The sequence below is a fragment of the Euphorbia lathyris genome, chromosome 3, assembly GCF_963576675.1.
Source record: "Euphorbia lathyris chromosome 3, ddEupLath1.1, whole genome shotgun sequence".
NCBI lineage: Eukaryota > Viridiplantae > Streptophyta > Magnoliopsida > Malpighiales > Euphorbiaceae > Euphorbia > Euphorbia lathyris.
This window is the reverse complement of record NC_088912.1, coordinates 23,748,426-23,772,031: the sequence shown is the minus strand read 5'-3', so window position 1 is coordinate 23,772,031 and position 23,606 is coordinate 23,748,426. Positions and strand designations below refer to the sequence as shown.

The 23,606-nt window shown below is 38.1% G+C and overlaps 1 protein-coding gene across 10 annotated transcripts in view; it reads left to right on the top strand.

Moving 5' to 3' along the window:
- The first annotated feature begins 9,324 nt into the window (after window positions 1–9,324).
- LOC136222413 (histone-lysine N-methyltransferase ATX2-like) overlaps window positions 9,325–23,606 on the top strand; it is a 62,474-nt gene continuing 48,192 nt past the window's right edge. For 9 of the 10 annotated variants that reach the window (XR_010685629.1, XR_010685631.1, XR_010685630.1 and 6 more), the window contains exons 1-19: window positions 9,325–10,242; window positions 10,678–10,729; window positions 10,835–10,909; window positions 11,018–11,237; window positions 13,085–13,208; window positions 13,315–13,419; window positions 13,882–14,081; window positions 14,608–14,700; window positions 14,820–14,917; window positions 18,135–18,305; window positions 19,400–19,543; window positions 19,807–19,854; window positions 20,129–20,243; window positions 20,333–20,398; window positions 20,471–20,532; window positions 20,695–20,751; window positions 22,074–22,142; window positions 22,292–22,490; window positions 22,717–23,001. Coding sequence is in view for 5 of the 10 variants with exons in the window: in XM_066010152.1 (XP_065866224.1) it covers window positions 9,605–10,242; window positions 10,678–10,729; window positions 10,835–10,909; window positions 11,018–11,237; window positions 13,085–13,208; window positions 13,315–13,419; window positions 13,882–14,081; window positions 14,608–14,700; window positions 14,820–14,917; window positions 18,135–18,305; window positions 19,400–19,543; window positions 19,807–19,854; window positions 20,129–20,243; window positions 20,333–20,398; window positions 20,471–20,532; window positions 20,695–20,751; window positions 22,074–22,142; window positions 22,292–22,490; window positions 22,717–23,001 (2,821 nt within the window). In the remaining 5 variants the exon portion in view is untranslated. Of the gene's footprint in view, window positions 10,243–10,677; window positions 10,730–10,834; window positions 10,910–11,017; window positions 11,238–13,079; window positions 13,209–13,314; window positions 13,420–13,881; window positions 14,082–14,607; window positions 14,701–14,819; window positions 14,918–18,134; window positions 18,306–19,399; window positions 19,544–19,806; window positions 19,855–20,128; window positions 20,244–20,332; window positions 20,399–20,470; window positions 20,533–20,694; window positions 20,752–22,073; window positions 22,143–22,291; window positions 22,491–22,716; window positions 23,002–23,606 lie in introns of those variants that run through there. The other variant, XM_066010154.1, reaches the window with a different exon arrangement.

The window sequence follows — 23,606 nt, the reverse complement described above, 5'->3', positions numbered from 1 at the left end:
GATTTGGCTTACTTGCTTGGTTATCCTTCCTCGTTTCTTCATTTCTAGGAACAGTTTGTTCCAGTTCCCCTTCAGCCTCTTTGTTAGATAAAACAACTGGTTGAGTTTCCTTACGAGACCTCAAGGTGATTGTCATGACGTCGCCTTTAGGATTTGGCTCAGTATTGCTCGGCATTATTCCTTTTCCTTTTGATGTGGATGCGGCGATCTGGTGGACTTGTGTTTCCAGATTCTTGATCGATGCCTGCGTCTGTTTCATGAACTGCATCGTCATTGTGTTCATATCTGGTTCGACTTCTTCCTTTTGTGGCACAGGTTGCTTATAATGCTGCTGAGGTTGTCTTTGGTAATGTCCTCCTTGCTGTTGTTGATACCTCGGCTGCTCTTGATACTGTCCTTGCTGGTCCGGTTGGCCTGTCCATCCAAAATTTGGATGGTTCCTCGTTTCCGAGTTGTAAGTGTTAGAGTAACGGTTGGGCTGATTCCTCTGATTGTACCCTGCGTAGTCACATTCAGCCCGTGTGCCTTTTCCTTGCTTTACTCCAGGACAGTTGATATTGAAATGAGCTCCTCCGCAAAAAACCACAACTTTCAGTTAATGGTGGTTCACTAAATGGCGGTTCATTGTGAATGGACGAGACATTTATCTTTCCCAGCTGTCGGGTAAGCTGTTCTACTTGGCTTGTTAGTTTTGAAACGACATCCTCGTTTCCTGTCCTTTTTCCTTCACTTCGTGACGAATGCCAGTTGTAACTCGTGTTGACCACTTTCTCTATTAGGTCATATAAAGCTTGTGGCTCTAGATCTTCTGGGTTACCATTCGCGATAGATTCGATCTGGATTTTGTAAACGTTGGTCGCGCCATTGTAAAAATTTTACATCTGCATCCACATGGGGATACCATGATTTGGCACCCTTCTGAGCAGCTCCTTGTATCTTTCCCATGCTTCTGCCAACGACTCATCTTCATCCTGTATGAAGCGTGACACTTCATTTCGTAGCTTAATGGCTTGTCGAGACGGAAAATACTTCATTAGAAAAGCTCGTGCCATTTCTTCCCAACTCGTGATCGTTCCAGGCTGTAAATTCCGCAGCCATGTTTTTGCTTTATCCCTTAGTGAAAAAGGGAACAGCTTTAATCTGATCACATCATCAGAGACACCTCTGTTCGACCTGAATGTGTTGCACAAGGTAATGAATTCTTGAAGATGCCCATTAGGATCTTCAGATTGAAACCCATTAAATTGCACCGAGGCTTGGATCATTTGTATCATGGACCCTTTTACTTCGAACATGTTGTTTCCCTCGTTTGGCAATACGATACACGATGAGTGTCCCTCGGTAGTTGGCCTAGAGTAGTCTCTGATTCTCATAACAGGAGGGTTATTATTTTCTCCTTCCTCTTCTTGGTTTGGTGTAACTGGTTGTTCTGGTCCTTCCCTTCCAGCCATTCTTCTCTCTCTTTGCCTTTCTCTTTGTCTAGCACGTCGAGCTCCCGCTCTGTTTCGTCTACACGTTCTCTCTAATTCGAGATCGATAGGAAAAACAGGAGGTTCAGCCCTACGCATAAACGGAAAAATGACCTTTTTGTTCCTGCACGCCTTAACACACAGATTAAAAACACCCTGTTTTACAGAAATTTCAGCTATAAATTTGTTGCTCTCAATCCCCGGCAACGGCGCCAAAAACTTGTTGTCCTGTAAACAGACTCTAGCAAGTGTACTAGATACAAGTAATAAAGTGATAAGTGAGTATCGTCTCCACAGGGATTGTGATACAAATAAATAAGAGAAATTGTTGCTAAACAGTGTGTGTTATACAAGTGGCTTCCTTTATGGTTGTTTGTTTGATATTGGTTGTTTTAGTGACTCAGGCAGGATACTCAATCAAGAAAATAAGGTTACTTTTCAAGGATTAAAGGAAGAGAACAGGCTTTACATGACCGAACACGGTGAGTTACATCTTACAACATTCGATGAATAAAAGATAATGCCAACGAAGCCAAAGTATCAGTTTTTGAGTGAGTTTGCGTCAACTGTCGTGTGTTCTCAAACTCCTAAGATTTACTAACATCTTTAGCGTCCTAAAGATATGTTCTTTCTAGCATTAAGAACAAAACTGCATTTCTAGATGAGAAAACCCTCAACACAACCTTCTAACTTGTCAGCTTCGAAGTTGGGAGATCAATAGAGATATCAGTGAAGATGAAAGCAGTGTCCTAACATTCATCTAACACATACATACATGCTTACGCAAGAAAGTTAAATCCTTATTGATCACAACATTGGCAAAATACTAAATATCATTAAAACGTTGTAAAACTTACATCACCGGGCCGGCCATGCCGTGCCCGTTCAAAATGTCTACTCACTCATATCGAGCAGTGAGCAGAGGAAGGTTGTTGTTACAGCTTGAGACTCCATGAGAGCTCTCTTCTCTTTCTATTCTACTTGTTAAAAAAAAACTAAAGCTAAGAAAAAATATCCAATCACTAAACCTTCTCTGCTTTTCCTATTTAAAGGGAAAAGACCGAGACTATCCAAAATTGGTACAAATTTCGTACCCTTCTTACAAACAAAGTCAACTACTTACTACAATTATCAAACTAAAGAAATGATTAACTTTTAGATTAACCCTTGAACACTCAAGGGGGTGAGACTTCAAATCATCATGCTACTTTGGGCAATCCCATCGCCACACACTTTCACCTGCTTTTCCTGCCGCTTTCCTTTCACTGCCACCAACGATCTGTCGCTGTCCGTCATTGGATAATCCGGCGTTTGACCGCTGGACACAAGTAAGGCTCCACTCCTCATTGGCATTAGCGAAACAAGCTGTTTCCAGCGAGTTTAGCATTTTTCTTTGCTTATCTGCACAAGGACATTAATTAGCCCTTATTCCTTGCAAAATGATATAAAAATTACCCGAATTCCCTTATAAATTATCTGTTAACCTTAGTCAATTTCATGCCTAACAGGGCACCAGGAAACTCGTTCATAATTGGTGATTTTAACTCAATTCTGGGTGCTCACGAGAAAACTGGCAGGCCACCGGCTTCACGGCCTTACAGAGAGTTCCGCGCCTTCCTTTATGGGGGAGAATGGCGTGATGTTAAAGCCATGGGTTCGTTCTATACCTGGTCTAACAGCAGACATGGTCAGGCACGAGTGGAGAGTAGAATTGACAGGGTTATTGTTTCAGAGGGTTTCGATGACCTATGGAATTACAGCTGTACCGTGTTAACTAGATATCACTCGGATCATCACCCCATGCTATTTCAGTTCGCTCAAAGTCCTAGCAATCCAGCACGCTTTTGATTTCAAGCAATGTGGGTGACGCATCCCAGTCTAAGGGAAGTCATAAAGAAGTTCTGGGAGGATACCAACCCTCCAATGGGGCCAATGCAGCTGGTCGGCTATAAACTGAGGGGGCTTCACTCTGTTCTGTGTCAATGGAATAAAGAAGTGTTTGGAAATCTAGACAGAAATATTTCAGCCAGCCAAGCTTCCCTAGATTCCATACAGATGGAACTTACCACCTCAGGATTTACAGAAGAACTTCACAAACAGGAACTGCTAGCCCATGAACTACTTGATCAACATCTTCTTCAAAAAATAAATTTACCTAAAAGAGAAAAGTCGGGTCAAATGGCTGGAGGCCGGGGACAGGAACAGTACCTTCTTTCATAGGATGGCCAATCAGAGACGGGCAACGGCAGGTATTTCCTCGTTGCACATCGATGGGGAAATCTGTATAGATAAGGAATGAATTGCGAAGCATATAACTGATTATTTCGATAACTAGTTCAAAAACCCGATGGAGGAGCCAGCGAATCTGTCAGTTGTCAATGAGATTATTCCGAGCTTGGTCACTTCTGAGATGAACGCAAAGTTGCTGCGCTGCCCATCTGATGATGAAATTAAGGCGTCAGTTGATTGTATGAGTGCGGGAAGTGCACCTGAGCCTAACGGATTCACAGGGAAGTTTTTTCAAGCTTACTGGGATATTGTTGGGAGAAATGTTTGTCAGATGGTGATATGGTTTTTTCGCACATGAATTATTAGCACATGACTAAACTCAAACATCATGGCCCTGTTGCCAAAAATTGAAAACGCTATGAGCATTGAACAATACATGCCAATTGTGATGAGCAACTTCGGATTCAAAATTATCTCCAAAATATTAGCTGACATATTAGCTATGGTAGCAAGCTTGATTATCTCCCCAAACCAGTTCGGGTTCATCAAAGGAAGAAATATTCATCAATGCATCGCATTGGCATCCGAAGGGATAAACAGTTTGCAGAAGAAGAGCTTCAGGGGGAATATGAGTCTCAAAATTGACATTTCAAAGGCGTTTGACACGCTTGATTGGAACTTCACCTTAATAGTGCTCGAAGCTTTTTGTTTTTCTTTGCAGTTTCGGGATTGGATTCTAAACATTCTCTCCTCTGTGCGGCTTTCAATTATCACGGGAGCTGGCACTAGGGGATATTTCGTCTGCTCTAGGGGCGTCCGTCAAGGAGATCCTCTCTCTCCGATTCTTTTCAGTTTGGCTGAGGATTTTTTGAGCAGGCTGCTAAATCACTACACTGAATGCGGGAAGTTGACCCCATCTGTTTACTCTGGCTCCTACAACATGCCAACTTATCTTATGTATGCAGATGATATTCTCCTTTTTTGCAAAGCCTCTATTACTAACGTGCAGGCATTGGCATCAATATTTGATCTCTATGGCAAGATCTCGGGGCAGAGGGTGAACTGGAGCAAATCGGAAATTTATTTTGGTGATAGCATTACCCAGCGTCGACGTAGAAGGCTTGCTGAACAGACAGGTATCAGAATTGGTAAACTGCCATTTATATACTTAGGGGCGGCTTTGTTTGTTGGGGCTCCTAGAGCAAGGTTTCTATCCTCCACTGCAAATAGAATTGCCGGTAAATTCGCGAAATGGAAAGGTAGCGCACTATCAATGGTGGGGCAATTACCTCTGATAAAGACGGTAATTACGGGTTCCTTAATGCATACTTTTATGCTTTATAAATGGCCGTCCGCCTTGCTAAAGCGTCTGACGAAATACATGAGGAACTTTCTTTGGTCGGGTTCAATCACTAGAAGGAAATATGTGACTCCGTCATGGGCTTCTTGCTTAAATCAATGCATGAATGAGGGCTTGGTATCAAGAGCCTGGATGTCTGGAACACTACGCTCACTGGGAAACTAGTTTGGGGAGTGTTGGCTGAAGAATCATTCTGCTTTAAGGTTTTATGTTCCCGATTTATCAATCTGGCCGGACTTCCAAGGAGAATACTTGTGCTCTCCTCTATTTGGTGCTCTATTAAAAAATGTTTATAATTCCTTGCGAGAGAATTGTCAATGGCTGTTAGGGGTGGATACGAATATCTCTTTCTGGAATGTAGAATGGATTATTCCAACCATTGCAGACCAAATGGGAATCAAAATGTCTGAAAGAGCTAAGTTCCATGATAGCACAAGGGATTTTCGCTTCCATGATAGCTGGCGGGATATGCCAGAATTGAGCCAAGACGTTTCTGATGAGGTAGAATGAATCCGTGGTAGCGGGGAGGAAAAAGATAGATGCTGCTGGAGACCGGCATCTGATGGGATATTTACTGTTAAACTCTTCTATAAATGGCTGCGGAATCAGCCACAGCCTCAACCGGTCAATTTGATCTGGCAACCGAGCATACCGTCGTCACATTCAATGATTCTTTGGCGGACTTACATGGGGAAAATACCAACACAGGACCTCCTGAAAGCTAGGGGGGTGGTAATTGTTTCCCGCTGTTGTTTTTATTTGGTGCAGGAGGAGACGATGGATCATCTAATGATGAGATATGATTTTGCACAGCAGATCTGGCATGGCATTGCAAAGTTGTTTGGAAGACGGATAAGGTGTGTTGGCAGTATTTGTGAAACAGTTGATGAAGCAATGAGAATGCGTTTTAGCCCGCAAATAAAGAACCTATGGATAAGTGCAATTGTACATGTAGTTTGGGTAATCTGGAGAGCTAGGAATGCTTGCTTCTTTGATAATGTGGTGCCAAACATTCACGTAACACTCAGATTGCTTTGGTCTCAAATCCGACAGACTGACTTATTGGGAAGAGGCACTATCTGGAATGCTATGATTGAAAATAAAATACTTGACTCGCTTGCGCTTACTCCCAAGCTTCAGCAGGCCCCGAGGATCATCCCGGTTAGATGACAGGCCCCGCCTGTTGGTTGGGTAAAGGCAAATATAGACGCCTCGGTCATGAATTCAACGGCCGGTTGTGGGGGAATTTTTAGGGACAGCTCGGGTCGAGCGCTGGGAGCGTTCATCTTTCCAATGACTACACACGTCGTTCACATAGCGGAGCTGCAGGCGGCATTTACAGCAGTTGCGCATGCGTATAGACAGGGATGGTATCGGCTTTGGATTGAAAGCGACTCATCGTACGTAGTTACGGTCATGAGAACACGCACGAGCCGCGTCCCTTGGCAATTAGTCACTGCCCGGTCGGATTGCAAAAATAAATTGGAAAGTATGCAGGTCACTATATCTCACATCTACCGTGAAGGCAACCAAGTTGCTGATCGTCTCACTAATTATGGCCGAACCAGTACGGGAGAAGATTGGTGGGATACCCCCCCCTGATTTCTACAATTTTTTGGTCGAAGACAATGTCTCCAGCAGGGCCACATTTAGGTTCTCCTAAATTGGACAATATTCTTTGATTCTTTAATTATGTATTCTTCTTTTTTTTCATATTAATAAAACGGGTCGGAGATTCTCTCCCTCCTCACCTCCAATAAAAAAAGAGCTCTTAAGTCATTATTATTCATCTTTTCGATATTTCTTTCTCGTATCCTTCAATTAATTATACGATTAATATCGACATAACATGGTCAATACTGAAATAATAATAATTAGTTTTTGATCATTCGAATTACTTATTGTTATCAACACTTCGTAAAAAAATTAAAATTTGTTCCGAAAAATACTTCTGTACGTGTTCTTTGGAAAAATTAGAAAATAATTAATCTATCTTAAGAATGTTAGATTTGATTAAACCAAAAAAGAAAACAAACATAGAAAAGTATATGAACAGTAAATATAAATCAAAAGAATGGAGTTAGACAAATCTGAGGCATGTATTAGTAGTCTCCTTAAGACAGATTTCGTCGATATTGACGATTATCTCATAGGATACAACAGATTACGCAAGCAAACTCTTAATGTGTGAATTTTTTTCGGACCAATAGTTCCATAGACCAAATAAAAAGAAGGAAGTATAACAATCATTTATTGTTGAAAGGAAAGCGGCCAAAACTCTAAAAAACTTGAAAAAACAAATGATACAACAAAACGCAGAAAGAAGAAATAACCTTGATATCTTCCCTATAGGCTTTCAAGTTTGAGAAACTAAAATGATAACTTCAAAAGTATTATTACTTCTATATGATGCTTAATAAACCCTAATTAAAGAAACTATTTAATTCAAAATAACATTTTGGCCTCCTACGACAGCAGACTTACTAACACGTGACATCGATTCAGTAACAAGAAACATTGATCTGAAAGGTGTCAGTCATAATATCACACGCCCTTTCAAATAACCTCCACTTTGTCACATTTCCTCCACTCTCCCACCACCCCCACTAAAAGAGTGACAACCACATACGCAACAACAAGAGACACCCCACTCACCCTTTTTCAATGAGTGGAGCAACCACTGTCATGCTGATCCAGACCATTCGGATTTCACAAGAATCAAAAGCTTTGAATAAATATTTCAGTTCTTGAAACCACATTATAGACACAATAAGGCCGAAAGAAATAAAGAACTTTGATTGACCGAAAATGGGAGAGGGGGAGACATTTAATAATAAACAAATATACTAGTATGGCACATGGATCAATGAGCACGTCCCGAGCAGAAGCATTAACGAAGGATAGCCGTCTCAGACACGTGGACCAATTAGATGAGCACACTATCCCTTAAAAACCATCATCCCGATTGTTATGGCTTACGATTGGTACCTGCCAGATCTGTGTGATCCCACTAGATGATATTCTTCCATCGTTCCTCTCACAAGTGTCATATACGTTAGCTAGGGCAAGAGATCCAATATTTCCCTGAAATGCCTTTAGGATCCTATAAATATAAATGGTGTTATGCAAACAGTGTACCCCATCATTAACCTACTAAATTTCACTATTCTTACTTCCATCCTCAAAACTCGGCTAATTTAGCATCATAGTGGAATTGCAGATTCTGATCTCTCATTTGACACCTATTTTTGTCTTATTATAGGATACCTCGTTCTTGAACTACACCTAGGAGATCCTCCATTTTTTCCCCACATCAGGGGCAAATTTGGTTGTTGGGATGACCATATTTTAAAAAGGGGCAACATAAATACAGAATGACTAACATAGCTTATGCTTACTCGTTAAGTTTGGATTTACATCATTAAAATGACCCTTATAATTTGGTTAATATTTTTTAAAGAGGATTTTGTTCGAGTTTCCTTCCATAGAGTTAGTAAACATGCGTTGAACTAGGTCGACATTTGCCTAAAAATGTTTAGCACAACCATCCCAATAAGCGTTTAACTTAGACGGGTTCAGATTGGGTTTAGATTTTTTTTTTTTGGATCACACACAACATATATTAAGCAAAAGATCGTTCTGAAGACAACAAACAATACGATTAGGGAAGAGATAGAGAACGAGCCCAAGCAGCTAAACCATGTATAACGGTATTCGCTTGCCGTCTCTCAAATACAAACTCGATTGACACAAAGGCATGGATTGAGTTTAGATTTAAAAAACAAATCCCAAGCCAAATCTGAATAAACCTCACTAAGAATAATATATGTATATTTTTAATAATAAAAAACAACATTTATATTTAAAATAAATATTTAATATATAAATATAATAAGTACTAAAAAGGCGGATACATTTTTTCCTCACATCGAGTTGTCCATTATGTCCGTTCAAAAAATAAGTAGACTTTGACGAATTTAAACCAAGTCGGTGATTACCTAATCGGTGAAGCTTTTACAAGGTTGAATTTCGAGATCATTCATCTCAGAACGCCTTGGATCGAATGTCAATTTTCGGTATCCAAACTCGGCCCATTAACGTAGGTATGTATGAATTGGAGAGTATGTGAATGGGTCTAGACGGTTTATTTAGTAACCCCTAACTGCACCCCAGTCAAAGAAACGATCAAAATAATAAAAAAAAAAAAATCTCGATTTGGTCCTAATTAAAAATAAAAACTTCATAAAAACAAAAAGAAGACAAGAAAACAGCCATGCGAGATCTCTCTCTCACAGCTTTAGTTAACACGGCGGGAAACTGATAAATTTGGGCAAAACCCCTCCCTCCAAATAAGATCCCAAATCCAAATATCCTTTTCCTTTTCTCTCTCCTTTTTCATCTCTAAACCCTAATACTCTCTCCCCTTCCTACAATTCCTCCCAAAATCCCCCTGATTCTTCTACTTCGACACTGATCAGAAAACCGTGAGAGGGAGCAAAAGAACCTTACCAATTTCTTTTGCTCTCTCCCTCTTATTCCCATTCCCATGGCAGCATTCCTTCATACACGTAAAGACCATCACATATTCCAACGCCCACCGCTTGGGCGGGAGTACGATGACGACGACGACATTAACGTCGATAATAACACCACTCCGCCGCTTCGATACGTGTCACTTGAGCGTGTCTATTCGGCTGCCTCCTTTTGCGTTAGCGCTAGTGGATCATCTAACGTCATGTCGAAAAAGGTTAAAGCGAGGAAGTTTGTTGTTCATGATGATCATAATATTGATAGGCCTCACCCTCAGATCATTCATGTGTACAGTCGTCGACCTAAGGGAACCCGGCATTCTTCTCCGACGCCTTCGTTTTTTGAGTCATTGATTGCAAGCGCTGCTGAATTAGTGCCTAATGTGGTTGTTGAGACTGATACTTGCGAATTTGAGGACTCGATGGATGATAATTTGATGAGGAAGCAGAAAAAGAGAAGGATTGGCAGCAGTGAGTTGGTGAAATTGGGCGTTGATAGTAGCGTTTCAGGAGCTATTGATCGGCCTCGATTGAGGGATTGCCGGAATAATAATGTGAATAATACTAGTGAGATTTCTCGGAAAAAGAAGCGTCATTCTTTGAAGAATGGTGACAAGCTTTTGTTGATGCCTCCTACTGCTAAAAGATGGGTCAGGTTGGTTTTTACCTTTTTTCATCTATCAGAGACAATTAACTAGTTAGGCTGAAGTGTAGGATTCTCTGGGATCAGCGACAACCAAACTGATTGCTAGTTAGTTGCTTTTACCTGCCTGTTCTTTTGCGCCCTTAAAATTATTAAGTTTTATAAGCTGCATTTGAATTGACGAGACAATGTAGTAGGATATTAACAAATTTAGAGGATTAAAAAGTTGATGAGGTAAGCCAAGCATTTATTTGGCTCTAATTAAGCTATTTCCCCTTAGTTGAGTTCTATACGTGTTTGGAGTTGGCCTTACTTATGTCAGTTTTCTGCTTCTACTCCATCATCAGCCAGAGTGTGTGTGCTGGGTTGGGGGAGTTATTGTGTTTAAATTTGTTTAAGTGCTTTTTGAAAGTATTGTTTTCAAGGACTCTATTTCTACTTGAATAGGTTGCATTTGGAAGACGTTGATCCTAAAAGGTTCCTTGAGTTACAATGCAAGGCAAGTTTACGTTTCCCATTGTTTTTATTCATAAAATTTGAAGCTTAGAATTGTATCTAATGCTTGCTAAAGTGTCCAATGCACAATTGATCTGATTTTGTGCAGGTTTATTGGCCATTGGATGCTGATTGGTATTATGGACGCATTGTTGGTTACTGTTCAGAGACTAAACATCATCATGTGTGGTTCTGATGCCAAGTTATCTCTATATATTTTTTCTAAGATGATGGAATATCTTGGGCCATCAAAATATGGAGGCTTCTTCTGATTGGAATGCATTTGGTGCAGGTTGAATATGAAGATGGAGATAAAGAGGATTTGGTTCTTTCAAATGAGAAAATAAGATTTTTTATTTCTCAGGAGGAGATGGAACAATTGAACTTTTCTTTCAGTGTAAAAAGTACTGACGGTGATAGCAATGATTATGATGAGATGGTCGCATTGGCTGCTGTTTTGGATGACTGCCAAGATCTTGAGCCTGGGGATATTATATGGGCAAAACTTACTGGTCTGCATTAAAATTACTGCTTTTATTTATTTATTTAATTGATCTTTTTGCAGTTTATAATGTAGGGATCGTGCATATAGCATCTATAGCCTCTACAACATCACTTGATATAAATCACATTGTTGGTCTTCTATTTTTTTTGTTTGGTTCTCAATTCTGCATTCTCATAGAAATAATAGATACTTGGGCATGCTTATAATCTGTCTGCAAAAGTGCTGAATCTGTTTTCAATTCCCATAATGAAAAAAATTTGGATTGAAACATTTAGGATCTATGGAAACTAGAATTTTATGTTGTAACATTTGGATGACAAGTTAAGAATGAAAGCTAGTAGCTACATATGATTTTTAGTAGGTGTAGGTGCATTAAGAGTTATATTACTTATTAACCGTCAGATATTAATATGAATTGGGCATTAAGTATCAACTTAAGCTTTTAGTTCAATTGGTTCCCAGACATGGTATCATAGCTTCTTAGATCAAGTGATCAAGGGTTCGAATCCCAACCCCATTTGTTGATTTATTGAGCTTGCCTATCTGCTTAAGCTTTTAGTTCAATTGGTTCCATGACATTAACTAATAGATGAAAGCTGGAGAACAAAAAATAGCTGTCTAGGAAGCACATACTTATCTTCTTTCATTGTTTGCATGACTTAACATTTAAAGAAGCCATAGTTATCAAAGGCATGCCTCATGCTCAAAAGGCGCTAGGCTCAAGGCATGTCGCCTAAGAAGCCTAAAGGTGGGTGTGCCTAGGCGCAATTTACAAGCCAAACAATGTTTTTTAGGGTTCCAAGTGAAAAAGTGGTTGTTTCAATCTCAACCCTTCCAAATTTATATCATATACGGTTGCAGAAAATGCTTATCATACTGGAGTAGGAAAAAATATCATGAATACCTCTAGTTCAAGTGCAAGGCCTAGGCCAAAGAACAAGGCTAAAGTACCACCTTCTAGTGTTTGAGAAAGAACTCCTATAGTTATTAGAGATGAGAAGGAAGAAGAATCTGGCTTTGTAACCTTGAAGATGAATTTGATGTTGGACTTGGAGTTGAAGATGATGATAGTAGTGGTGGTGATGAGTTTGATGAGTGATGAATATGGACTGCGTACTTCAGTCTTCATGAAAAGTAGTTCTTAAACTATTAATTTAGGATTTGGTTGAACTGTAGTCTTTAAATTTAGAATCTGTTATTATGAATCATGATTATGGAAGAGTTAATAGTTAATAGTTAATTACTTAATTTGGAATTTATTTTTCATGCAATAATTTATGATTAAGGAGGGCGAGCCTTGGCACAACGGTAAACGTTGTTGTCGTGTGACCAAGAGGTCACGGGTTTGAGTCTTAGGAGCGGCCTCTTGCCAAATAAATTGGCAGGGGAAGGCTTGCCCCCAGTACACCCTTGTGGTGGGACCCCTCCCCGGACCCTCGCTCAGCGGGGATGCGTAGTGCGACTGGGCCATAATTTATGATTAAGATTATGGATAATTGGATATGATTTAGGATTTGACTGTTTGTTGCATTTTATGAATATTAATTGTTGTTATTTGTCATTTTATATATTATTTTCTTTAGCCTTGTGTCGCTTAGGCGTGCACTTGAGCCTTCTGCCTAGGCTCCAGAATCCCTGGCTCCTTTAATAACTATGAAAGGAGCCCATAATGCTGCTTGTAAACTAATAAACTAAGAATTGTGTGTGCGCTTGCATTGTATTATGCTTTAAGATAATTTTAATTATGCAATTACATGTAATTTCAGATTTCTTACATTACTTGCTATCTTGCCATGGAAATGATTCACCTTTTAGATTTTACACCGACTATATCTCTTAATTGTTGTAGTGCAGGTCATGCCATGTGGCCAGCAATTGTTGTGGATGAATCCCTTATCAGGGAACGCAAAGGCTTAAACAGATCTTCTGGAGAAAGATCAGTATTTGTTCAATTTTTTGGCACCCATGATTTTGCGAGGTTTGTGATTCTTTGTTGAAGAAGTTGTTTTTACGTCTGTTGTTTGTTTCAGAGGATTTTTGCATTTTCCATATGCTGATTGCATCATTATATTGTGATTCTTCAGAGTTAAACCGAAACAGGTAACCTCATTTCTTAAAGGACTTCTCTCATCTTTTCACCTGAAGTGCAAGAGACCTCATTTCACACGAAGCATGGAAGAAGCAAAAGTGTAAGCTTATTTATATTTCATGTATTTGTATGTTATTCTTAATACAATAGTTCCAGTATCGTCACCTGCTCTCTTGTCCTTATATGATTATATCTTGTGTATTACTCACTTTTTTTTTTGAACTTTTTATCGCCTTGGAAACAAGGTCATGTATCCATGGCCGCATTAGTTGCATGGTCAGAATTCATGAAATCTTAACCATATGTCTCTATAATTTTCTGGCATTAAGGTTTGTTGAGTTTTGTTTGAATCTGTAGAATTAGTTTATTTGTGCAGATACTGAAGTTGTCCCTACAAATTTCTTCTATCCTTAATTTATTGGCTTGAAATTTCATTGGATGAAAGTATCCATAATGGTTGCCGAAAGCTTTTATCTTTTTGCTATTCTTCTAAGAGTTGAAATAGCTAACGAGGCTGGCCTCATTGTGGAATTGCCAATTACAAACTATTGTCTTTGACCAGGTATTTGAGTGAACAAAAACTTCCAAGAAGAATGCTGCAACTTCAAAGTCATACGCATGCTGACAGCTGTCATAGTAGTGGGGATGAAGGAAGTACAGACTCAGGTGAAGAATGGCCAAAAGATGAAGCTATACAGAGAATTTTGATAGGCCTGGAAACTTCTCCTTATTCTATTGGGGATTTGCAAATAGTAAGCCTAGGTAATTTCTTTTGGCTCTTGCAGTTTCTTCCTTTTGTGAGATCTTATATAAACCTGTACTACCATGGACCTTAGAGGTAGTGGGGACACAAATGTGGGTCCTAGCTATTGTCTCAATTGTCTGTAGTGTACTAGGTTTGCTATAATTTTTTTAAAGCTAAGACATGTTTGAAATTTGTTTGTGCATTTAACTGCATTCAATTCATTATTTAATAATTTGTATTTTCTAACTTAGCTTTTAAAGCTTTATGGGCAACTGGTAATTTTAATGCACCATTCAACCCCAAGCATATGAGATATTGCAATTATGTGTTTTTTGTTTGCTTTGATGACTCAATATATTCAAGCGAGAAGAACTTGTACATGCAATTTTCTTTTTCTTTTTCTTTTTTCAGTTTAGCAATAAGATCTTGTACATGATAACTCCACATATTCAAGCAAGAAGAACTTTTCATTATTAGTAAACCCTCCCTGTGGATTGGTTTAGTCATTATTTATACTTACTTGCTTACCAACTTCTTCTGCAGGAAAGATTGTAAAAGACTCGGAATATTTTCAAGATGATAGATTCATCTGGCCTGAAGGATATACCGCTTTGAGGAAGTTTAGTTCAATAACAGGTGGTTATTTGTGCTAAAGGTTCTTTTTGGGAATCTTAAAAGTATACTTGTACCCTTATAATCTTGGTTCTATGCTCTTTCCTTCTCCTCATTCTTTTGCCTTTTTCTGTAAATTTCAGATCCAGCTGTTTGTACTGTATATAAGATGGAAGTATTGAGAGATGCTGAATCTAAGATTCGGCCTCTATTTAGAGTGACATTGGATGATGGGGAGCAGGTGAGATGGAATGATGTTATCTTAAGATACAAATGAATAGATTTTCTAATGTTCATTTTATGAAACTGAATTTTCCTAGATGCATTTGGATTCTTGCCTTTTGTCATAGCCACTTTGCATAGTCAAGTAAATATTGATATTTCACTCACTAAATTAATATGAATTAGAGTAGGGCTGGGTCAGGTTGGGTCGGAATTGAGATAAACCTGGTTCGACTCCAATAAAGCTGATGACAGCAAATTATTTTACTCAAACTGGCCCCAAACTTTCCAGCAAACTAGGTCATGTTGGATACGGTTATGTTCAAGCCACTGTCCAGTTTATTGAGGGATTTTTCCAGTTTGTGCATGTTTGAGACATTGCAACCTCTTGGAAAATTTCACCCGTATTTCTTTTTCTTGGATTTCAGAATATCTGCAGCAACTTTAGGGAAACCTTGTGGGAACTGTTAAACAATAGAATTAGGAAGAGTTTATGAATTAAAAGACAAAATGGAAATGAACATTTAGTGTAGAACATCAGATTTAGGTATTTTTATTTTTCCCATTTAACTTATATAAATGAGTTATAGTTATTCTATTTCTTAATTTAAGGTATTATATTAACATGATCCACATTTTTCTGTTTGATTGGTTATGCTATTTTTGTACTAGTTTCATTGACATTAATATTTAATTATTTATAGTGTTTATATTTATAAATCAATTATCTTTACATATAAGCAACAAACTTATGTTTAGAGTACTGTTCATCCAATGTTTTCTATCCTGTTTGTAGAATATACTATATCTACATGTCACACTTGATTGTCTCTAATTTCTTTTTTCTTCCACCAATTCTGTTTAGAAATATAGGAGCATAGAAATGAATTCATAATTTTAGAATTAAGTGCACTATTTTGTATTCTACTTGGCAAATTATTTTGCTCAGTGATTAATTTCATATGAGTTTGTGTTATTGTGACAGGTAACACATCTCTTTCTCTTTTAATGAAGAGTTATCAAAATTACTTATCTTCTCAATGCGTGCATTTGCTCTGTAATGTAATTATTTAACCTGACTGGATTATGTAGACTGAAGATCGAACAACTGAGATGTTTGATTGGTTAGATGATAAAATTAGATGGTTGATTTTGTAATCTCTTAAAATCTAGATATATGTGAAGCTTATTAAAAACTTCCCTATATCTTTTCTTTATGCATAAAAAGTTTAGGTGAGGGTAGGCCTACCCATTCCCAAGATCAGGCCAAACAACAGACCTCAATGAGGATTTACAGTGTAATTTACAGATTACCTACCAATAAGGGCTAAATTGATATGTCTTATGAACCTGGATGGGTTTTATTTGTAAACTCCATTTTTGTGCTATGAAACTCACAAAGCCCTGCGGGGATGTCAGAATCAACTAGTTGAATTTACGCCTGGCCAAATTATTTTCTTTCCAACTGTCATGTCTGTTTTGATGACTTATTTAATGGAGATCGCCAACAAGATGTTGTAGATATAAGTATCCATCACGATATGATAAATCATGAATGCCTGCGGAGAATTCAAAAGGGTGAAGTCAAAATGGCATTAAGTAAGATGAAGTTGAAGAAAGCAGTAGGACCTGATGGCATCCCTATTGAGATTTGGAGATGTTTGGGAGAAAGAGGAATCGAATGGTTGACGACGTTCTTCAACAAAATTTGGAGAAACAATAAGATGCCATCAGAATGGAGGAAAAGTACCTTAATCCCTTTGTATAAGAACAAAGGCGATGTCCAAGATTGTGCCAACTATCGGGGAATCAAATTAATGAGTCACACTATGAAACTTTGGGAGCGAGTGATTGAACAAAGGCTAAGGAGGACGGTGAAGATCTCGGAAAACCAGTTTGGCTTTATGCCGGGAAGATCAACTATGGAAGCCATCCATCTAATGAGACAATTAATGGAGCACTATCGAAATAAGAAGAAAGACTTGCATATGGTTTTCATTGACTTGGAGAAAGCATATGATAAGGTACCAAGGGAAGTACTTTGGTGGGCCTTGATAAGGAAAGGCATTTCGCGGAAATATATTGACATCATAAAGGACATGTATGAGGGAGTATGCACGAGTGTACGTACTAGTGTTGGGAAAACTGAAGAGTTTCCTATTACGATTGGAGTGCATCAAGGTTCCGCACTAAGCCCATTTCTTTTTGCCATCGTTATGGATGAACTAACAAGTTCACTTCAAGATGGTATACCATGGTGCATGCTGTTTGCAGATGATATTGTGTTGGTTGATGAGACGAAAGAAGGAGTGGAGATGAAGTTGGAACTATGGAGGCAAACTCTAGAATCTAGAGGCTTTAAGTTGAGTCGAAGTAAGACAGAATATTTGGAGTGTAAGTTTAGCGGCCGTAGGAGTAGGGAGGCAGGGACAATCACCCTAGATGGGAGAGTTGTTCAGGCCTCGGATTGCTTCCGGTATTTAGGATCTATTATCCAAACGGATGGAGAAGTAGATGGAGATGTTGCCCATAGGATTAAAGCTGGTTGGTCGAAGTGGAAGAGTGCTACGGGTTTCCTTTGTGATCCCGGCATGCCTAATAGATTGAAGGGAAAATTCTACCGGACGGCAATTAGACCAACATTGTTATATGGTACGGAGTGTTGGGCAGTGAAACACTGCCACATCCATAAGATGTCGGTGGCGGAGATGCGTATGTTGAGATGGATGTGTGGTCACACGAGAAAGGACCGGGTGCGTAATGAAATAATTAGGACAAAAGTAGGGGTTACATCTATTGAGAATAAAATGAGAGAAAACCGACTAAGGTGGTTTGGCCATGTGAGACGTAGAGCGCTTGATGCGCCGGTTAGGAGAACCGAAGAGTGGCAAAGGGATGTAGTGGTGAGGGGTAGGGGAAGACCTAAGCAAACTTGGAGGAGGGTGATCGAGAGTGATATGAGTTTATTGGGAATTGAGGAAAATATGGTAGTGGATAGGACGGAGTGGAGGGAGCGAATCTGTGTCGCTGACACGACTTGATTTTCACGGTTTTATATGATGGTTCATGTTAGCCGACCCCGAATCATTTCGGGACTAAGGCTTTGTTGTTGTTGTTGTTGTTGTTGTTGTCATGTCTGTTTTGCATTAGTGTGATGCCTTCATTTAATGCTTTATTTAGTACCTAGGATCCAAGTTGCCGATGTATTATTAATGATGATTATTGCGTCTTTACAGATCAAAGGATCAACTCCATCAGCTTGCTGGGATAAAATATACAAAAGATTAAGAACATTACAAGACAATGCTTCCAACGGTTGTAAGGCTGAAGGTGTTGTACAAAGAATCTGTAAATCTGGCTCTGACATGTTTGGTTTCTCCAATCCTGAAGTAATGAAACTTATAAAGGTATGCTATCTATTATCTCTCACCATAAACTATGCCAAATTGCACTTAGTATATGTATCTATACTGGTGTGCATTTTCATCCCTTAATATTATTTCTTGGTATTTCCTTTTAGTCAATATTTTACTCTCCACCACATAGATAGCCAATGACTTGGTTTCTTGCGTGCTGCTTACTTTTGCAATGTGGTTCTCTTTGTTGTTTACCTTTCTTGTCGGACATCTTTATCAAAGACATCAAAGAAGTGTTTTGTTTATATTAGTGAGTATTGAAATATTCTTACTCCGACTTCGAAATTCTAAAACGCTCAATAAGCAGAGAAGTGCTAGCTACCTGATCTTCTGCTTTCTTTTTCTTGGCTGTCCCTTAAATGTACACTAGGATGTGGAGATCATGGTTGCCAATAATTAATTATTCTAAGTGAAATGAGCCTCTGGTGTGGTCAAAAAGAGATTATAATTTTGCTTATAAAGTTAGAATAGAGTTCTAAAATTGGATTTAAAATTGTAACAATTGTTGGGTTCAAAATTTTTTTGCTGTGTTTTCTATTGCTCCTATTTTATTAGACATGACTTTGTTTGGTAGCATGTTAGTAGCATCAAGTGCTGGGCCACCTTCAAATGAAATATACTAGCTTTTAGGCTGAAGATATGATATGTGATCTTTGCATTTATGTCAATAGCAAAAACTGAAGTTGATGACATACTGGAAATATTTTGGTCAAGGCAGTTGAGTTTAGGATATGGTCAATAAGAGCTCATTGTACTGAAATGATTTAGAGATTGATAAAAGTGAAGTGCTGGAACAGGAGTTTACAAGTTAGGATATCTTGGTGTCATATTGTCACAACTGCTAGAGCTCTGTGTGGGTTATCAAACAAGTCAGTCAGATTTATAGGAAGCTGATGCTATATCTGCATGTAACAAATTCAAGAACTGGTATCAGGTTTCATGGATAAGAATGATTTTCCCCTGGTGTTTTATGATGTGTTGCTAAAAATCTTTGATCCTTTGATGTGATGTAGATTCTCAAAGTTCTTCTCAGGAAATTTTATGCGTTTTAATTGGAAGCTTATTATTTCTAACTGTGTTGACAGGGATTATCAAAATCCAGACTTCCTTCAAAAATGTCTCTGAGCAAGTTATCTGCTGAAAGATATCGGGATTTACCTGTTGGTTACAGACCTGTCCGTGTTGATTGGAAAGACCTTGACAAATGCAGTGTCTGTCATATGGATGAGGTAAAAATTCAATAGACTTTCTTAGCACTATTTTGACAACAAGTGTTCGCTTAACGGTTATCCTCCTGCTTTGAATAGAAGAAACGATCATGGGAACTGTTCTTGAACATTTTGATGTTTATTCTCATGTTTTGCAGTGCATTTATTTTCTCATTTTGGTTTCAGCAAGTTGTTTTGTAATTTGTGATTATAGATTGAAATTCTGCTTTCCGCCTTACTATTATTTTGATGTTCGCATTCTAACTATGGATTTCTGCTTCTAGGAATATGAAAACAATCTGTTCCTGCAATGTGATAAATGCAGAATGATGGTAAGGCTCCTGCACTTGCTTTCTTAGTGTCACTTTATGGATACCATGGGATATGCATTGTGGATTGAACTACTTCAACATTTTAAGAAAAATTAAGTGCAGATTGCAGTTTTCACCATTGTTTTCTTTTTTATAAACATGATGCTCATTTAACACTGTTATTTCCAGATTTTTTCTCTTCTTATTGGAATGTCGTAAATCTTTATGTTTGATTTCAAATTTTATATAACTTGTAGTCTCCCCATTAGTTTCATCAGAAGTAATGTACACTCAGGTCCATGCCAGATGCTATGGAGAATTAGAACCTGTTGATGGTGTCCTATGGCTATGCAACTTATGCCGTCCTGAGGCTCCCGACTTCCCACCTTGCTGCCTTTGTCCTGTTATAGGTATGCCAAAGCTACTGAGCCTTTTTTTTTTTTCTGTAAGAAGCAATGAATATTACACATCACTGAGCCTGCAAATCAACTTTTCTTAGGTGGTGCTATGAAGCCTACAACTGATGGACGCTGGGCTCATCTGGCTTGTGCCATATGGATACCTGGTTTGTAACTATATCATACACTTGACTTGAGTACTCTTTATAACTAGTATTGTGACTAAGCTTATGTTACAGAAACTTGCTTGTCTGATATCAAGAGAATGGAACCTATTGATGGGCTGAATAGAATCAATAAGGTACTCTTTTTCCTCTGATGTCTTATTTTAAGAACTGGTTGGTGTACTATTGCATGCTAGTATGAAGAAGGAGCTTGTGTTCAGAGTTCCATTAGTTGGATTTCTTTGTCTCGAAGTATGAGAATTTATTCCCTCATTTGTTCATACTTCAATTCTATGCAGGATCGCTGGAAGCTTTTATGTAGCATTTGCGGTGTAGCTTATGGAGCCTGCATTCAAGTAAGATCAATTTTATCCTCATAAGAGTACACTAGATGATTTAGCATTGCCCTGAGGCATTGCACTTTAACCTTGTTAACATATATTGTCTTCTGTTCAAAAGAATTGTGTTGGTTGTGAATTCTGATGAAAGACAGCTTGAAAGGCTGGTATGTTGCTCTTCTTGAGGGCTAGGGTGCATGCATTTGTTTGGCAGACAATCAAGCTTTCTAAAAGGATTTACAGCACTGGCATATTAGACTATAATCTCATATTATGATTAATGTAAATTAACTGCGAACAATTTTATTATCTTAAATGCTGAACTGAATCATTACAGGATTGGGCATTTATAATCCCAAGACTTTATGGTCTCAAAACTAGTCTTCATTTTCAAAGGATTTACACTTCGGAAGAAATCAAGAACGAAAAATGCTATCTAAAGTTCAAAACCAATAAGTTTGGACTGTTGTTTTGGCGTGAAAATCTATAATCATCCATGGGTTAAGGCCAACAGCTCATTGATTGAAATAGATGTGATTATAAGACTCCCTACAGTTGGAGAAATTATTTGTTGACATCCTGAATATGCTTGATAATGCATGTCGACTACAATTCTCAGTTTTCTAGGAACTTAGTTTTGATATTTTTGTGAGTTTCCAGTAGTGTGCATTAATTGTTCATTCTGTCTGACATAAGTAGCAATTTAAGAGCTCCATTGCTTGTGCAGCTGTGTTTGTATTTATTTCCGTTTTCAGGTTTGATATTTCCATATAGCTGACATTTTTATTCCCAAAATTATTACTGAAGGAATAAAAGACTAGGGGAATGTAGTGAGGAAAAAAACTTAAGTTTAGTTTTCTTAGCATGAGAAACACTAAATTTTGTTTGCTTTACCAGCTTACTTGCCCAAACAATACATGCGCTTTAGACTTGATGAAATTCAAATAAAGGAAATAGAGCTTCTTCGAACTGTGTTGGTCTTTTGAGTGATCATTTCTCATATGTATTACTGTTATCAGTTTCTTTGAAGGTTATAATACTAACTTGGGTATAGAAGCTGACAGAACGTGCTTCTAATTCAATTTCATTTTCTATATTCTTTGTTTCTTTCTGTCAGTTACCCTTGCTTCATAATGAGGAAGTTCTGCACTAACTTTACATTGAATGCTTTATGAACAGGCAGTCTTAAATATATAAGTTAGGAGGCATGAAGTATGTTCACTTGTTGGTTACAAATGCATTCTGTTGTAGAGAGTTATTTGTTATATCTTTCCTTTTTCTTTTTTCAAATTTCTCCTACCATAATTAATTGTAACCTTTTAAATGTTTTCTGTGTACAGTGTTCTAATAATACTTGTCGAGTGGCATATCATCCACTCTGTGCACGTGCAGCTGGCCTCTGTGTTGAGGTAATCATTTACCTTTGTCAAATGAAATCGCACCTTCAGATTTTCTGCTGTATTTGTACTCATGTTTTCAGTGTCCCCATACTTGGCTTTGCTTATTGATGATATTACTTTTATTTTGTTCTATTCAATCTTTCTGGGCTTTTATATAGCTTGAGGATGAGGAAAGGGTCCATCTCCTTACTGTAGAAGATGAGGAAGTCGATCAGTGTATTCGCCTGCTTTCGTTTTGCAAGAAGCATAGGCAGCCATCCAATGAGCGGCCAATGACTGATGAAAGGATTAGTCGGATTGCCCATCGATATTCTGACTATATCCCTCCATGTAATCCATCTGGTTGTGCTCGTAGTGGTATGCTTCACCTCTCTGTCCTTCCTGGCACTTTTAGTATGTGTCCCTTTGGCATGCTTTTTAGCTTTAAAGTCGGGAAAATATATATTGATTTGAGACATTTTTTTCACTTCATGATTGCTTGCAACATTTTTTGAATTTTCAATTATATAATTAAATATCTTAAGCTTCGTCAGACAAAATTCTTATGTTATGTGGGTTGAAATCCTTCTTTTCATTGTGGTAGAGCCTTACAATTATTCTGGAAGAAGAGGGCGGAAAGAACCTGAAGCCCTTGCTGCTGCATCCTCAAAGCGCTTGTTTGTTGAGAACCAACCTTACTTGGTTGGTGGTTACACACAGCATCAGTCATCAGGCAATAGACTGCCTTCAAATGGGGTCGCAGGCTCTCGGTTCTCCTCTACTCTTCAAAGGCTAAAAGCCTCTCAACTTGATGCTCCTAACAATATTCTATCTATGGTTGAGAAGTATCAATGTATGCGGAAAACCTTCAGAAAGAGATTAGCTTTTGGTTAGTTTTCTTTTCTATTTATTCACAGCATACATCATTTCCATTCTTATATGTTTGAACTATGATAAATAAAAGCAAGTTAATGATCATAATTATTATTTGCTAATTTGCAAGAATTATCTCAAACTTTTTTTGACTTGTATATATAGGTGTGCTATAGGGTGTTGGACTCGTTTAATTTCAGAAATTTCATAGATTTTATACTGTTTTAAAGTCAAAGCATAATACTCATGTTTGGTTGTCCTTGCGTTTCACAGTATTTTAGATTAAAATTTCATTTAGATGGTAGATTGCATGTATGTCCCTGTACCTTTGTATTAATTAAACAGTTTCCTTTTTTAGCTTACTTTCTCATTGGGTTATTTGTGTTTGTAAATATTGCAGTGCAGTATTTTATATATCCCACATCTTAAGACAAGGGTAATGAGGTTCATTGTTGGCACATGATTAACTTCCATTCAGATTGATACTCCCTGCTATGTCTTTGTCACAGTGATTTTCTTCTAGTTCTAATTTCGTAGTTACTTATGTTGTAAGGAACATACTTCTTGATTTCAACTTCACTCGTAAAACTTTTATTCTTCTATTCTTTTCTTCTTTCTCAT